This window comes from Aplysia californica, unplaced genomic scaffold, assembly GCF_000002075.1.
Source record: "Aplysia californica isolate F4 #8 unplaced genomic scaffold, AplCal3.0 scaffold00285, whole genome shotgun sequence".
In the NCBI taxonomy this organism is placed as follows: Eukaryota; Metazoa; Mollusca; class Gastropoda; order Aplysiida; family Aplysiidae; genus Aplysia; species Aplysia californica.
The window spans coordinates 688,553-706,934 of NW_004797555.1; the positions used below are offsets into that span (position 1 = coordinate 688,553).

At 38.5% G+C, this 18,382-nt stretch overlaps 1 protein-coding gene across 4 annotated transcripts in view; it reads left to right on the top strand.

Moving 5' to 3' along the window:
- The window catches only part of LOC101857887 (probable low affinity copper uptake protein 2), an 18,995-nt gene extending 1,822 nt beyond the window's left edge, over positions 1-17,173 (top strand). For 2 of the 4 annotated variants that reach the window (XM_005101494.3, XM_005101495.3), the window contains exons 2-5: positions 11,500-11,595; positions 12,573-12,639; positions 14,298-14,403; positions 15,590-17,173. In XM_005101494.3, coding sequence (XP_005101551.1) covers positions 11,587-11,595; positions 12,573-12,639; positions 14,298-14,403; positions 15,590-15,959 — 552 coding nt within the window. In that variant the 5' untranslated portion in view covers positions 11,500-11,586 and the 3' untranslated portion in view covers positions 15,960-17,173. Of the gene's footprint in view, positions 1-6,456; positions 6,638-11,499; positions 11,596-12,572; positions 12,640-14,297; positions 14,404-15,589 lie in introns of those variants that run through there. The other 2 variants (XM_013084327.2, XM_013084326.2) reach the window with 2 other exon arrangements.
- Positions 17,174-18,382: the final 1,209 nt, after the last annotated feature.

Below are 18,382 nucleotides of genomic sequence, written 5' to 3' on the forward strand. Positions count from 1 at the left end.
CATAGTGCCTAGCTTTATTTTCCCGAACGTTCGGAGAAATAGTGCCTAGCTTTATTTTCCCGAACGTTCGGAGAAATAGTGCCGGCCAAAAAAATTAGCTATTTATTCGGACTCAGCTTCTAAGTGAGATTGTAGGAGGCTAATACTAATAGGGGGATTTTTTACGTAAAATAAGAATAAGAATTACCTTTTTGGACTGTAATTGTGTCTAAAGTCAAAAGATTGCACTCTCATTGCCCAATGGCTGTCTAAGTTTACGGTAACCGACTACTCAGGGTATTTCCACCTCCACTACAGTCTACGCAATCTCATTGTTAGACATAATTAGCTTTGCCCCCGGCAAGGTCAAGTCAACTTGGTTGTTCTGTTCATACTAAAGATGCAGGGAGGGCCAGTTTAGATCTAAGATCTAGAAAATCTAGTAACTGGATATTAAAGCTCACGTCTCGATTATAATCAAAAAATTTTTCATAAATGCTGGAAATGGAAACAAGGGTCGGAAGTCGGAACTAACGTCATGCTGAACTCAATTCAGAGTCCGAATATAATTTTTGTCTATTCGGACGTCACTTCATTGAAATATATATACTGACACTGGTGTGAACCCTGGGCCAAGGGGGGGTTTTTTAAATAAATTAAAATGACAAGCTAAGAGTAAGATTAACTACTCTTCTGCGTCTGTGCCGAGATGCAAGTCTTATATATATACTTCTTACTGTGGATGTTCCAGGGGGGGCGCTGGCGGGGGTCACTCAGCTTGTACTGTTAATGTACAGTGAGCGGCCCTGGAAACGTGTGTTTTTGCCGTGAATACCGTCGGGGTGTGTTAGAAATTGACGATGAAAATAACGCTCTGTCTCTATCTTTAATAGCTTTCTATAAATTTATAAAGTGTTACGAACACATGAATAATCCCCTCTCTTAGGCTGAAAAGTCAAATTTGAAATGTAAATTTTTTCTTATGCACCCACACACAGATGCACTGATTTGAGGGCTAAACTGCCTTAATTTTTGCTGCAGAACACATCATATGTATGGCCCCTAAAACCCTTGCAAATCAATTGTTTTCAAGTAAATATTAATCCTAACTACCAAAACATCAAATCATTGTGAAATGCAGGGGGCATACCCCCTGTAACCTCCCTGATTCTTTTTAGGTCATGGGAACATGCCCCCCTGACATCGCCCATGTTGTTAAAAACAAGTCAAATATTACGTCACTGATCCTACTGTAATATAGTTCTGTTTTCCGCAAAAATGAAGGCCATTATATTTGTGTTTAGCATGCAAAATACTACTAGAAAAAAAGTATATAAAACGTGTACATGAGACGGGTGCATGAGTAAAAAAAACCCCCATCAAATGTTATGCTGTCCCCGCGGTTTTATGCAAAAAAAATTCTGAAATTATGCAAACTGAGCCCAAAAATGTTAAATTATGCGATTCTGTTAATTTCAACAAAGAATGATAAAGGAAAATAATCAGAAATTATGAAAAAAAACGATCAGATTTTGCTATGTTATGCTGGGTGCATAAAACCACAGGGACAGGTTATGAGTAATATGAGTAGTTACGCCCATTTGAATAACCTTTTTAGACGCTCTCTTGTTGTTACAAATGATCTGGGGTTCGAGTCATTTCCGAGTGTTTTGCTCTCAAATTTTTCTTTTTACCTGTACAATGGTTTTCAAAACTACCAAATAAGCTTAAACTTTTATCAGGTTATAATATTTTTTGAATTTACTCCTTCCATTACAGAAACGGTATAACTTTGATCTTAAAAGAATCAGTGCTGTTCTCGGATCATCCCTTCTATGACTTAACAAAGCGGTCCAGGGAAAACCTGCATTGGAATATCTGTGACAAATTAATTTTATGCTGCTAATCACATGTCACATATATAACAATTACACACCTTTTGCATGCCGGCAGGCTAGCTTGTTCAGTTTGTGACCCAGAGTCCGATTCTAGTCTTTTATCATTCTCTTTCTCTCTCTCTCTCTCTCTCTCTCTCTCTCTCTCTCTCTCTCTCTCTCTCTCTCTGTCTTGCCATTTTGTAAACTCCCAGTGGAGCGCAGGCCATTAACAACATTACTCCAATGAAGCCTGTCCTGAGCATCCTTTTCTATCTGTTTCCGTGATGTCCCCGCTTTTTCAATTTCCGCTTGTACTGCTCGCCCCCATGTCATCTTTGGTCTTCCTTTCTTACGTTTTCCATGTGGATTCGACTTTAATGACTAGATGGGTGGTAATTTTAAAATGTGCTACACACAGAGCACGGCATCACTTTTCGTACGATTCTGTTACTTTTAGTTAGCGTGACTCAGCAGCCTGCCGGAGCTCCCGGCTTGGGGTCACGGGGTTAAAGAGCTCTGAAGCGACTTTGGCGGTGTTGGTTAGGATGTTCACATTTTTGGCTATGTTTAAAACGATATAACTTCTTCCCCATCCCATTCAGCAAACCATTACGCGGATGTACTAAAAAGCTCAATGTCTTGAGATTTATTCTGCGTAGGAATGGTTAATTTCTGTGCCTTGGTTTTTGTTGTTCTTGACAAGTGTTTGTAGAGTACCTAATTTGTCCTATTTTCGTTATAAACTTATGAATAAATGAATATTAATTTAAAAAAGGCTCAATTGGCAATGCTACATTGCTCATTGCTTCTCCAATAATTTATTGTTTTCCATCTCTGACCGAGTTTCCCATGGCACCATTATATAAAAATATATTGTAACTACAAGTTAAAATCCAGTCTCTCTAGCAAATTTGGGAGGAGAGAAGACAACAGACAACTGCTGCAATGATCAGAGAAACAGAAGTTTCAATGAGTTTCCAGTTCGATGTGATCCTCCCTTATATGGCCTTATTTACCCTGCCCACCCTGTGTAATATAATGCGGAGGGCTCAAATGTGAGTGCGATATTTTGGGAAAGCACACTCTTTGACGCGTTCACAGCGCGTTGCGGAGCAATCCCATTTGGGGCAAACATTGTACCTTCTCATCTAGATTTACGACAAAGATGTGATCATATTCACAAGAGTGGATGATCTGTGATGCAACAGGCAGAACTATGATCACAAATTTTTGCTGCTTGGTTGACCAGCTGGGCTCTTCCATGTTTTTGTCGTCATGTAAATTATGATCTGAAATGCGGGATCTTAGCTGAAAGAAGGGGTCATACTAAAATGCTCCTTCAGAGCTAAATCTTCGGGATGCCTTTGTGAAGTAAAAATTTCATTTTCTTAAAACAGCGACATCTTAAGCGAACCGGGTTCATAAGTAATGGGATCTTAGGCGGGGACTACTGTTTGGATTTCGAAACAAGAATAAGTTTGTTGTCGGAAGAATTTCTACCTCGTCCATCCAAAATCAGTCCTTCATTAGATTTGTGTGTAGTGTAGTCATAATATATTTAGTCTTTTAGTAAATGATGGACAGTTCAGTGTAAGTCAATGAAGTTATGTTGTGCTAGGGATTGTGTCAGTCCAAGTAGACTAGTAGTCCTTCTGTAAGGCAATCTGGTTACCCAGGAAGAGTTTAAATTAAGTAAATAAAATATGAGATGATTCATGTAATAAATTACAAATTTACTTTTCAGACATAACGATATTGACTTGCATGGCAATGTGGTGAACACTGAAACCAGTTGCTCTATGAAATAGTGAAATCAAAGAAACCAACATTTTTTTGTCCATGTGGCAATTTTTATCGAATTTTTTGTTTTGAGCTCAACACTTTTAAGTCCATTTAAAAACACATAATTTCTATTTTGATTTTACTCAATAGCGTTGACAATAGGGACAATTCTGTTAATTTTCAGTTTCCAAGGACACTACAACTTTGAAAGTACTTAAACATTGGTGGCCACTTTCCACCTTGTGAGCCCCACGTCCTTCGCCTTCAGTTGCAAATATCTCATCTTATATTCAAGATAGATGGGTATTTTTTCATTAAAACAAGGAAATGAACAGGCTTTTAGATTAAACCGCTAACCCCATATGCCCGAGAATTGTTGAGCATCTGATTCCACTGCGTTGTGTACATGCACTGGTTTAATCTTAATGCTTTGGCCTCTTTTAAACCATAGCCTTGGACTCCACACAAGTACCCTTTTTATATTTTAATGGTCTTGTTAAACTATTGTACTTGAAAAGCTCAGCCCTAGGGGTGTTCAGGGCCACATTTGCTGTGATGGAAATTGTGCTTACAAAGAACCTCATTGTATCTCCAATATTGTCTGATTTTATGAATGCTTGTGGGTTTTTGTTCTGTTTTGTCTTGATATTGAAATTACCGAATGAAATTTGTTGTGAGCCTGATTCATATTTTCTTTTTTATCATTAATTTTTTCAAAAGTTTTGTAGGCTGTGTTGAAGGAGGTAGTCCAGAACATAATCCCCCCCCCCCCCCCATTTCAGTGCAGAACTGACTTCTTTCTTTCCCTTGAAAGGAGGAGAGGGGGTGGGGGGGGGGGGTGTTAATGTATACTGTAGGTTTTTTCTAGGAGTGTTGTAACTTCTCGGAGGCAAGATATTATTCATATATTCAACCAATATTTTATATATTTGGAGTTTTCTGTAGTGTATTATTACTGTTTCATGAGCTTTTTGGCTTTTGGTATTGCGCATGGCTCATGGTGCAGTCACTTTGTTTAGTATTGGACATTCCTATGCAAAAGGATCTGCAGATTAAAGTCATATTAAAACTTGTCTGATATTCAGAGTCGGGCTGTATCCAGCAACCATTGTACCTGACTATGTGTATGATTGAATGTCTGTGTCTGGAGCTGTGGCTGATAAATTGTCTATCTCTATCTCTTTGCTAAGTTATCAAGAAATCAGATATCAGAGCATGGGAAGTGATGATGGTACTGTCTTTTATCGTGTACTTACTTTATCTGGAATGCAAGATTTTTTATGTCTGTTTAAAGAATTTCACTACTCAGAGAGGCCTAAAGTTAAAGGTGCCCTCTTTTGATTTAGTTTTTTAAATTTTGTTTGATCAGTTTTTGGGGGGGGGGGGGGGGGGGGGGAGGGGAGGGAGTAAAAAAATCTGCCAGTAGTTGCAGGGTGCTTCTGGTAGGTCCTATTTCTTTACCCTCTGTTGTTTTTGTCTGTTTACTTATTCCCAACACTAAGTGACCATTATTGGGTTGATGTGTTTCTCTTTACAAAAATAAAAAAATCCTCAGGTGGGTGGTTGGAGGGTGCCACCAGTCGATCCTTCTTCATTTTTTCTCTTATTTCTGTTTATGAGTCTTTGTTTTCTTCTGCGGTATGTTGATAGGGGCGTTAAACTTTTGGCATTTCACCATTTCTCCAGCATAATAACAGATATCAAATCAATATATGCTTCTTTTGAACTCAAAATCAAGAGTCGTAAAGACTGAATTTTTGGTAATGTATAGGTCAACATTATCATTGTCTGTTTACTGTTGTTAAGGTAGTCCTGTTCAAGTAGTCCTGTTTTGACTTTCCCCTTTTGTTGTCGTCAGACTGAAATGTGGGTGGTTGGCAGGTGCTCTGGTGTGGTTTGCTCCTTCTTCTTATCAAACATTTGTCGTCTTTATCTCCCCTCCTTCTTTTATATGTTTGTTACTCTCTTGTAACTCCTCTAATATTCGGCACTTATTTGACCTTATTGTGTTGCAATTGCCGTAAAACTTAAACTAAAACTAAAACGAAACTAGAGAATGAGGAATGCGAATAGACTTTTTTTTTTTTGCCAGCAAAGTTTGAGTACTCAAAGTTGAAGTACCAGGCCAGTACGTGTAAACAAAGCCACCAGGGCTGTGTCAAGGCCTGTTGGTCTGACTTCTTAATTGGCAAGTCCCAGTATTCTTTCTGAGTTATCAGGAAATTTGATATTCCAGTGTGGGCGTTCATGGAGACACCAACCGTCTTGACTGAGATTTGCAGGACTGCTTACTATTAGGTCTTTTAGTTTAGTGAATGAAATGTTCGTTGAGCAAATGTATTATTTTCCTGTGGGTGGTTGGCGGGTGCTCTGGTGTGGTTTGCTTCTTACCTATCAAATATCTATCGTCTTTACCTCCCCTCCTTCTTTTTTGTGTTTGTTACTCTCTTGTAACACCTTTAATCTTCGCACTTATATGACCTTATATTGTGTTGCAAGTGCCGTAAAACACTTACTAAAACTAAAAAATATTATTTTTATGCTGCAACTAGAATTGGTAGTTGGAGCAAGCTGCTGGTGGTTCTTGCCTTTTCTTCCTTGGTGTCTTTTATTCTCTCATGTTTCCTTAAATGGAGAATTTTGTTCTCCTCTTTTCCAGTACCAGCAAGCCATTACATGATGATCACTATGTCCAAGGGAAAATCATTTGGAAATATAGATATATTATATTAACAAACAAGTTTTGGATTTAAGACTGAATTCATTCTCTCTTCTTTTTCCCCTTTTGTTGTCAGACTCAGGTTGTGAAGCGAGCTGTGGCACACACTGGGGCTGTGGCGACCCAGGGCTGAGAGATTGTTGGCTGGGCAAACAAAAAGATTAGGCTAGCTCGCCTTTCAGTTGGGGTGTGTTAGGACGGGCAGTGACAAATAGGCCTAGAACTGCTATGCAGCATGAGAGCCTGACAGGACTAGGACTAGGAGGAAGGGACTGTGAGTGTGCGTTGATTGTCTGTCTATTCTTTTTTTTTGGTGGTGTTCTTTCTATCCTATCCTTCTTTTTTGTGTATTTTCTTCATCCTTTCTTATTTTATTTTCAAAAAATGTTCTTTCTTTCAACTCAGCTTGTAATGTGTGCTGGTCTTCTGAATCAATTGATATTGATGCCACTGGAAATTGTTGGCAAACACTGTTTTTTTGTGTTTTTTTGTGTTTTTAGTATCTGTTTATCTGACTATGTGTTAAATTTTTGAAAAGATTTAACAGTTTTTTCTTTCTCCTGAAAAATTTTGCTTTCTAGGCTTTCCAACATTATGAGAAAATAAAACAGCGCATCATCTCTGCATGCTTTTCCTCCTTTCTTACTTTTTTATTCTTGCTAATGAGCTGAGCAGTCCACCTTTGATATTTTTGCTTTTACTTTTCCATCCTCTGTTGCCGTTAAGTGTGAGGGAAGATGCATTTTTCTATAGTAGGCCACCTCTGCAATGCAACTCTTTCAGTTGAGAATATCATAATTTCTCTCTGTTTCCTTGTCTCCCTCAATCCATCTTTTGCATGGAAAACCTCTTCCTTTATAGCATGAGTACTTGGTGTTATAGGCAGAGCTGTAAAAGTACTTTTAAAAAAGTACTTAAGTACAAATTTAAGTACAATCTAAAAAATGTACTTAAGTACAGTAAAAGTACTTTCCTATAAAATGTACTTGAGTACAAGTACTTTTAAAAAAAGTACATACGAGTACATTTTGAGTACTTTCTGCTAATATGCTAAAACACTTCAGCGCTTATGCAAAACATCATATTTTATAACTTATCCAGTATATTTGACAAATTAGGCTATTTATTACTAGAAATGTAAACAGTATACAAAGCATTTGAATATACAATGTACGCACTGAAGGGTAGAAATTGTCCGTGAAGTTGAACAAAAAACAACCCAAACGAATAGACGCAACTAGTGGGTAAGTGCTATTATGAATAGAACTTGTTTGAGCAAGACAATGTGATCAAATGTAAGTCAGTCCTAGAGGTTGGAAAGTTCTACAGAAAGAGTATCCAAATTGAAAAATATAGATACAAAGTTGCTCTTAAGAAAACATAAAATTGATGAAAATGGCCCGCATAGAAATGGAAAAGTGCATTGAATTCTTCATTAACAAATCATCAAGGAATCAATGTAGCCCTAAGCAAAAACCACCCAAAAAAAGTTTAAAAGAAATTTAGGCAGCCTAAAAATTGTTAGATACACATTGAGAACACAGTTTCAGTTTCAATTGATTATAGTGGTCTGACAGATTTTGGTCACACTGTGTAGTCCACGGCGCCAACGGCAAACCAAAGTACAATAGTTTCCTTGAGTCTAGTAAGTGTAGTGTAACCAAAGATTCTCTACTGCAGTAGTCTCCGCCTAAGATCCCAGTGCTCGGAAGCAAGGAAAATATGGGATCTTAGCCAATGAAGCCAAGGAAGAATCTACAGTGACCCATGAACTGACGTGACCCCTGGGTGGATTTATGACATATGGCAAGCAAAGAGTGGTCAACCTTGATTACCAACCACAGTGGCATGAGGCATGCCATAAATAATATTATATCTACACACTCATTAGCCTATCGTGAGTCTTGAGATCTTTATCTACGTTTATCCAGTTGCCCCTCCCCTTTACCTGTCCAACAATTTTAGCTTTCCATCTCTGATTGAGTCCCCCACCCCCCACCTCCTTTGTCGTTACGCACCATTACGATGTGACCACACTAATTAAAATTCAGGTTGTCTCGCAAATTCGGGAAAAACTGCTTTCAATGGTCAGGGAAGAGTTCACAGTTTGATGTGATCCCGCCTGGAGCGAACTTGAAGGCCCTACCCACCCAGGGAGTGATGTAAGTTTAGGTGGTGAGGTCAGATGCGAGTGCGATGTTTGGGGAAAAGAAACGCATCGGTCAGTTCACACCTTGGTGTGATCTCGTCTGGAGCAAACACTGTACCGTTTCAAGGAGTTTTACAACGCTTGTGATCACATTCACGATAGTGGCTGATCTTTGAGGCGACGGGCCGTTCTTTGATCTCAACTTTTAACTCTTGGCGGTTGATTGGGTTTTTGTTCCGTAAATTATGATCAGAAATGCCTGCACTTACCCTTTCATTAAGCTACCAAAGTACTCAAAATATACTTAAAAAGTACTCAAAAGTACTTTTATAAAAAGTATCGGAGTACAGTAAAAGTACTGGTTTAAAAAATGTACCGGAGTACAGTAAAAGAACCGAAAATTGTAACGTAAGTACAAGTACCGGAGTACTTGTACTCCGTTACTACCAGCTCTGGTTATAGGCTCTCGAGGCTGGCTAGCTATGTGAAATTCATAACAGATGGCCAAACAATTTTATTCTCTGTCCGGTGCTGAAGTAGTCTATTTATTTATGATTTGGTTTTAAACTTATACAAAATCAAACTAGAGCATTCTGTCCTTTATTTGTTCTGTGGTTGGAACAGATACACATGATATTAATTCTGTTGTAGTTGTCTATCAATACTCCCAAAGCTCCACAGCTGTGACTTAATTACATGGGAGGGATTACCTCTTCCCTGGTGCAATAACTGTGCCCAGCCATCTTCACAGCTATTGATGAATATGTAATGGTCTGTTCAACTAGTAGACAAACTGTGCGCGTAACCTGTGTATTGATTTTAAGCCAGTTTCTTGCTTGGTTTACACTTGTTGTGTACTGTTGTTCTTTGGAATCTTTGGGTGAGTGGACTACAGTTTTGAAGCCTCAGAAGTTGATAAAAAGGCGCTGCTCATAGATTCTACTTTTTAAAAATCCATTTTCTTTTACTGTCTATTGTATAGATTTTCTTCGCGCTAATAATTTTTGTTTTACATGGCTCATCTGTACGTTTAGGTGAGCTGTTGGTGGGCACCCTGGTATGTTCTGTTCGTGTCGTTTTTTTGGTAGAAGTGTCCTTACCACCATAACCCTATCCGTGCCGTACGTTGTGTTTTATTATCGTATCCATATGACGTGGGGAATTTTGTGCCACCAATTTCCAAAGAGGAAATTAACTCGTTAATCTGATCCGTACGCTTTGCATAGCAGTCTGTCAAAATGATTTTTTGAGAAATACTGAAAGTTTCAAAGAGATCTTCACACTAGAAGTATTCTAAAATGTGAAGAATACAACTCCGGGGGTACAAAATGACCCCAGGCGTATGGATAGGGTTAATATGTTACTGGTGAAATGTTGCTGGTTCTTGTTCTTAGGCTGACTGGTCATACGGTATGTTTCAGTAGCAGCAACTACTTCAGTTTATGCTACCTTTGGACTTGTCCTGAAAAGTGACTGTAGGGTGTCACTGGTATGTTCTACTGCTTCTTGTTCTCTCCTCTCTTTTTTGGGGGGGAGGGGGGGTGGTATATGTTTTTTTATGGCGCTCGCCACTGCATAAGGTCACATGAGCGTGCGGGACACATTGAAAATATTCATTGGTAGGAAATTTTGTATTTTGCCCACGTGGCGGCCGAAGTCTACTCTTATCGATTTTAGACCACCAAAGGATTTTTTAACGTGCGCAACTTGCACATGGGACCTCCGGGATTTTTCGCCCTTGTCCGAGAAGGAAAGGTGTAGATCTTTCCTACTCTAAGATCAGGGGTGTGGCTGAAAGACATCGGTAAGAATGAGCCAAGGAGTAGCAGTAAAAAGGCTGCAGAAAGAGTCAAGAGCCCAGAGAAGGTGAGGGGGTTGGGGCAGAAAGTGGAGAAGAAAGCAGACGACAGAGCAATGCTAGAGAGAAGGAAAGGAGGTGAAAGGAGACTATTTTTTAGAGAAGAAAAATTTCTGCCCCTCTCCGGATTCGAACCTGGGACCTATTGAATGAGAGGCGAACACCTTAACCACTAGGCCACAAGATCCCCCTCTCCTCTCTGTTGTGTCTGTCCTTTTTTTTTGTTCCCCTGCACTAAGTGGAGGTTGTTTTGTCAATGTAGATCTATTTCTCTCTCTCAGAAGTAACTGAACTGAGATTAAAAAATCTCCCTCAATAATTTTTCTGATCTTTTAGTTTTTTTTAGTTTTAGTAATGTTTTTTCGGGCGCTCGCAACTGCATAAGGTCAAATGAGCGCCAAGGGGTTGGTGTGAACAAAGAAGTCTTTACAGAGAATTAGGCTTACTCTGCTCACCTCTCTAGCTTCAACAGCACAAAGTCTGCTTCAACTATCAAGCCACCCCGGATCTGATCTTTTCATCGTTTCTATTGGTATCAAATGCAGAGAAAAAAAAAGGCATTCATTTTTAGTTTTGATCAAAGCCATGACTGCTATGACCCCATAAATCTGAGCTATTTTTCCCTCCTGTGGCCTCAGGGCCTGTGTTTGACATGATGGTGTTGACTCTGGTCAATGAATAGAGATTGGGACTATTAATGTCCATGTCAGCTGTTGCCACTCTGCATTTTATAATACCTCTTAGATCTAATGGGGTTTTCTGTCCAACTCAGTAAACTTGTTGTTTTGGGATGTGTCTGTGTGTTTTTTATCATTTAAATTTAGAAATATGCTCTTTTTTGCCTATTGCATGAAAATACAAGAAATGTAAAAAGTGTGTCCCTACATGAAAGTGAAAGTGATCTTTGTACTGAGGATAAATTCATCAAACAATGAGGCTCTTTTGGATCTCAAATGGGTGTTAAACATGTGTAAATATGCAAAGTAAGTTGAGACTGAGGTGAATGCCATGAATTGAATATATTATTTGAGGACCTATCTCATCTTTCACAGCACATCCTGTCGAGAAAGTTGGCACGACCGTTTTCTTTCCTTTTTTTTTGTTTTGTTCCCACACTATTTTTGTTCCCTTTCAGAACTGAACAGAGGTTGGAGACAAGTCACTCAAGTGTTAGACCTGACACTGCTGGAATAGCGTGTACAGTTTGAGAACCATTTTGATCATGCATAAGGTAATATCTTTTATAAGTGACATATATATTTCTTTGGCTGGAAAAAGTTTTGTTGGTCTTTGTCAAGCTTTGATTCAACTGTTGTTATTTTCTTTGGGTTTTTTTAAGGTTTTTTTTTTAACATCACGGCTAATTCATTCAGGGGTTGGTTGTATTATGCTAGTTATTGTCATACCTTTTTCTTTTCCTTCTCTATTCTTCTGTTTGTCAAGAGATCACGTTTAAATGGATGGTTGTTGTTATGAATTGTTTAACCAATCTGTGGCTGTTTGAATTTCAAATCTTTGTGGTGGGTGGTTGGCGGGTGCTCTGGTGTGGTTTGCTTCTTCTTTCCTATCCAAAATCTGTCGTCCTTTTCTCCCCTCCTTCTATTTTGTGTTTGTTACTCTCTTGTAACGTCTCTAATCTTCGGCTCTTATATGACCTTATTGTGTTGCAAGTGCCGTAAAACTTTTACTAAAACTTTAAAAAATCTTTGTGAGATGTCCATTTATGCCCTTCCTACCTGGTGTACTTCCTTCAAGCTTACAGTTCCAGTTAGTTAAGGATTAAACATTTGATTTTCATTATTGGTGTTATTTTTCTCTTGCAGAATTGTGAAGACATCAACACAAAACAATGTATGCACACTTTTTGCTTGTTCTGGCTTTTGTGTCATGTTTGTTGAGCTCTCTTTCAGTTCTCCTCATGTTTGATTTGATGGCTGTGCTTTCTTTTTGTATACAGCCCTATTCTAAACCAAACCCTCTCCTCTTTTCCAGTTTGTTTCAAAGAACCAGATTACTATCTAATCCTTCTGCCTCATGGACTGTGAAGAGCAAGTTAGATCGAGTAAAGGTTTAGATTTTTTGAGTTGTCATGTGTTCCACTTTTATAAATATGGTTTTTGTAAAAGGATAGATCCTATTTGTAATGTCTTTACTAGTTCCATTTTCATTGTGTTTTTACTGATCAGGGTTAAATTTTTTTTTCAACAGACAACCTTTCACACCAGTACTGGGGATGTACTTTTTTTCCCTGAATGGGTACTTCATGGACGAAAAGGTAATTTTATTTCAACTTTTTCCTACTCGATTTTGTTTGTTTTTAGTGCTTTTACAAAAAAATGAAACATTGCGGATGCTAAAAGAAAACGAAAATTATGTCACTTATTCGTGTATTCCTGTTAGGGGATTTGGTCTGTCCATAGACTTCCGAACAGATGAAGAAATGCCTTGTTTTTTTGCTAGCAAACCTTATTTTGAAATTACATAAGCAAGTTGAATGTTCACCACAGAAGTTGCTTTTTAACAGTGCACTATTTTATGATGTGCATTATTTGGTTTTAGAAGAGTCTCCAAACTTGTAATTTTAAATTTATGAAAAGGCCAGTGTGGAAAAAGCCCCCTCTCATCTCCATAAGTTTGATTGATAATTTGTAAATTTAAAAGTAAATACACGTTTCACTTTCATATTTAAGACCGATAACTTGCAAAAAACTTGATAAATGTGGACAAGTCTTTACATATTGTTACAGTAAAAAAAACCCCAAACTTTTTCCAATCACATCCTTATCAAGAACCTAAAGTTATTAATAGTTGTACTTTGTGGTACTGACAATGTACTAAAGGTATGAAAGTTGACCAAAATATCTGGAAAATTCAGGGATTGAATTACACACTTTCCACTGCCCTGAAAATGTTCGACATAAAACCACAAAAGCATGTGCAACATGTGTCTTTTATGAAGCAATTACTTGACACGCTAGAAACACCAAGTCTGAAACTTATCCTTTTGTGTTTTATTGATATTCAATGTTTCGCCTCAATGCATATTCATTTATTTTAATACTTCTGTATTGCTTCGGTGGGCCAGGAAATAACATTAGTTTGTTATACCCCCCGGGGCGGTGCCATTGACTGAAGTGTCTTTAGGCCTTTCCTAAAGGGGGGACAATCTCTCGTTCATGCACAGTAGAATTGTAAATGGACTGATTCATCAATGTCACACTCATAACTGTGCCTGATCTACAACAGGGAACTACTTCTTTTTCTTTCCTAATCCTTACTATTATCATTTCCCTCTACTTCTTTTGTATGTCTGTCACACTCTTATGACCCACTATTTCCGGGGTGCCTTGATAGTTGAAGAAGACTTTGTGCTGTTGAAGCTAGAGAGGTGAACAGAGCAAGTCTATTTCCCTGTAAGGACTTTTTTGTTGACATCCACCCCTTGGCTCTCATATGACCTTATGCAGTTGTGAGCGCCGTAAAACCTCTACTAAAACTAAAACTAGTTTGTTATACACTTGTGTGTCATGTCACACTGTGCGAGCGATATAATGCTTTCTCAGTTTCAAAATACAAGTAATCTAGTTTTAGAATTTTCACAAAGGGATTGGGTCTTGCGTCTCTGTAAAATTAAATAGCTGTAATAGATGTCACTATTAGTTTTTCTGATTTCAGCCATTTTTCGGTGTGAGGATTTTTATATCAGTCATACAACTAAATGAAAACTGGGCTAATTGGTAAATAACAAAACTTTGTAGTATGTCCACGTATTTTAATTTGACTTGTTGCATATTTTTAATGTGAAGCAGAAATCCATAAAATATTTGATACATGAACTCTTGTCATTATGTTTATATTAGAATATAAAATGAGAAAATTATGATTAGAAATTATTTGAAAATTTATACGAGTATATATGTGTTATTGTTTCAGAGACTTACTTGACCTGCATTGTCTTGGTAATCTTGGGTGTTTGCTACCAGGCTATCAAATTTGCTCGTCAACAGTATGGGCGCAAATGCAAGAATCTTGAGTGCAAGTAAGTTTAAACATAGAGCTTTAATTTCACTTGCCAACATGAAGGACATAGCCTTATCCCTGCCCAAGAGTTTAATAATAATGATAATAAATAGCATTTGTATAGTGCAAATTCCTCTGTAAAGCAAGCTCTACCCTATGCATTTTATACAGTAGTCTCCACGTAAGATCCCGGTGCTCGAGAGCAAGGAAAATGCGGGATCTTAAGTAAATGGGATTTTAGCCAACGCAACAAGAAAAGAATCTATGGTGACCCATAACTGGTAAAAGGGTCTCCCTTCACTCTAAAATGAACTGATGTGATCCCTGGGAGGCTTTATGATATATGGCGAGCAAAGAGTGGTCACCCTTGATGACCAATCACAGTGGCATGAGGCATGCATTTTCACTTATTATCCTATAGTGAGTCTCAAGATCTACGCTTATCCAGTTGCCCCTCCCCTTTACCTGCCCAAAAGTGATAGCTGTCTATCTCTGACCGAGTTCCCCTGCCTTTGTCATTATGCACCGTTAGGTTGTGACCACACCAATTAGAATTCAGTCTGATCTCGCAAATTCGGGAGTTGAGACAATTGCTGCAATGGTCAGGGAAGAGTTCACAGTTCAATGTGATCCCTCTTCGAGCAAAGTGATGTAAGTTTAGGTGGAGAGCTCAGATGCGAGTGCGATGTGTAGGGAAAACAAACGCGTCGGTCAGTTCACACCTCGGTATGATCCCATCTGGGGCAAACATTGTATCATTTCATAGAGTTTTACCACACTTATGTGATCATGTTCACGAGAGTGGCTGAGCTTTGACGATTCAATGATCTCAACTTTTCACTCTTGGTTGATCGGCTATGCCCGCCCAGGCTTATGCTCTGTAAATTATGATCTGAAATGCGGGATCTTAGCCAAATGTAGGCCTTCATAGTAAATCAGAACGGGATATTTGAGGTGACTTTTGTTGTTGGAATTGTCCAAGATGGCCACCTATTGTCATGTAGAAAAGCAGTTGTCTGTGACAGGTAAACATCTTGGATAGAGCCATTTTGATACTTGAAAAAAGGGAAAGGGGAAATGGGAAGTGGTTGTTTGTACAGGTTATTGTCTTGGATAGGTGGCTGTTAGAATAGGTTGGACTGTACCATCATTTCACCAGCTGCACATAATAACATTACTTATCTTATTTGTGTTCCTTTTTCCAGGCGTTACATTCTCAACAAAGGCCACATGCTCCAGACTCTGATGTACCTCCTGCAGTTTGTCTGGGGCTATGTCATCATGCTCTCAGTGATGACCTTCAATGTCTGGATACTGGTTGCTGTTCTGGTTGGCTTTGGCATTGGTTACTTCTTCTTTGGCTGGGGCGAGTATGAGGAGCCGTCTGCGGCAATGCGCGTGTACAGAGTTCCTGTGACGAAATCTTATATTGCTAACTCTTGCAGCGACAGGGTGACCGCCTCAAGTAGCATGACACAAGAGCTCTTGCCGCTGAGTGAGTCCACTGATGAAACGATCTTCAGAGAGAGTCGCTCGGATAGTGTTCTCTGCTCGTGTGATAACAGTAACATTTGACTTTTGGTTGGCTGGTTTAGTGAATCTCTGACGAAGCAAGTATTATTTATTTTTTCCAAGGCAATAGACTTATTTTGATTGAAAGTGTGTATTACAATTTCTGCATTCTGCTTGATGCTTATTTTTCCTTTATTTTTGGATCGGAGTTGATAAGTAAAGCAGGGTTGTAATATATTTGTTCATCCTCATCTGATGGTCGTGTGTATCTCATATTGTTAATGTTGATCATTCTTCGTTGAAGTTAGAGACTCCTGTATACTGAGAACTGGATCTAAAGATTATCAATGTTGTTAGAATCTGTTCAATATAGTGTAAAGCGCATAGAGCCTGCTGCTGAGCGGGGATATGCGCTATACAAATGCTATCTATTATTATTATTATTATTATTAGAGTCTGTTTTCTTTGAAATGAAGTGGAGAATGGAGGACGAGAAAAAGTTTGAGCTTATAGTTTAAACACATACAAAGTCACATTATTGTTATTTTTGTTATTATTTTGTATTGTGAGAAATTGGATAGCTTTTTTTTACACAGAGATGTATTAAAATATAAACCTTTTTAGTTCATTGTACTATGGTAAATACCTAATGAAGTCCTGTTTTTAGAACTTTGTCAGTGTTGCAAACGTAATATCCGTGTGATAAAGCTCCTCCTTCTGCAGAACCAGTAGGACCATGATCCCTATTTGGTGACCCAGCTGCATCATTGTTACAAGGTGTTTGGAGTGGGTGGTTGGTGGGTAATCTGGTGTGGTTTGCTCCTTCTTTCCTATAAAAATCTATCGTCTCTATCTCCCCTCCTTCTTTTTTTGTGTTTGTTACTTCCTTGTAACACCTCTAATCTTTGGCACTTATATGACCTCATTGTGTTGCAAGTGCCGTAAAACTCTTATTAAAACTAAAAAAAGGTGTTTGGATACTGTGCCGACTTTGATCAGGGTGCTGTAATTTCTTGTGTCCAATTTCCCTGTACTGCTAGTCGTAGGTTCTTGAGATTTCTCATCTGACCATTCTGAAAGTGTGATTATACTATAGTATCACAGTCTTCAGTTATTTTTTAAGCATCATTAATGTATAAGCACCAAAGATTGTTTTTCAAATCTTACTTATGAGAATGGTTTCCTGTCACAATCCTTCTTCATACTTTCTTTCACTTTAATCACAGTTGTGCTGAACACACCCGCACACACACACACACACACACACACACACACACACACACACACACACACACACACACACACACACACACACACACACACACACACACTACACACACACGTACACACACAAACACACACATACACACACATACACACACATACTCACACACACACAGAGGGAGAGAGAGAGAGAGAGAGAGAGAGAGAGAGAGAGAGAGAGAGAGAGAGAGAGGAGTTTGCTTTAACTGAAATCTAAGGGGCTGCCAAATTTTCTATTGTTTAGCTGGGTTCTGAGTTTAGAGAGGTTCCTGAAATAGAGATAAAAAAATTGTGGATTTCATTTTCTTTTGGACTACCGTTATTTATGGATTAATCGTTAGTGAACTCCCATTGTACCTGCATTTCATAAGGAATTAATGGGCATAAAGTGAAGGCTGACTCATGTTTTGTCAGTAATGGCAGCAAGTCTGATGCTTGCATGCTTTCCTTCCTTCCTTCCAGCGAGGGTTAAACTTGGACTGGTTTTGCTAGTTAACTTCTTTGTTCATGTTCTTCCTGTTATCCTTTTAAAGATTCACATGAAACCCTAAAGATGTAATTTTTGCCAAAAGTTTGGCTGTGGCACCTTTGGTTATGTGGTTGAAAATGTTTGCAGTGTACTGGCTGTATTCTATTATGTATGAGATTGGTGCCTACGCTGTAATGTGATGTTTCATTGTGAAATAATGCCAGTCAAACATTTTCAATCAGGAACAGCTGCAATAGTATTTCTATTTTTACTTGCAGTTTGTGGGGTACTCGTTTCGTTTATTTAATATTCCGACCATTGTACAGTTTGATTTGAAGTGTTGTGGCATTATTTGATTCTTTTTTGTTAAGTTCTAGTCACAAAATGTTGATGCCTCTTCATATTGTCTGTATACTTGTTTTTCTATTTAAAATTAAAGGCAAAGCTGCCAAAATTATGAACTTTTCAATGCTAATATTAAAACACATTAAACGCTTGAAAGGATTTATGTGTTTGGGTTTGACCCATTCATCATGCTATTGGTAAATGTTGTTTTCTGAAGAAAAATTTGAGGGCGTGCACAAGAGGTGACATTTAGCTTTGCACTGCATGAAGGCTTTTGTTTGCTTTTTGCTTCATTTCTGCACCGACGCTCTTCAGCTTCTAGGAAAGTATTGTGGGTGGGTGGCTGGCGGGTGCTCTGGTGTGGTTTGCTCCTTCTTTCCTATCGAACATCTATCGCCTTTATCTCCCC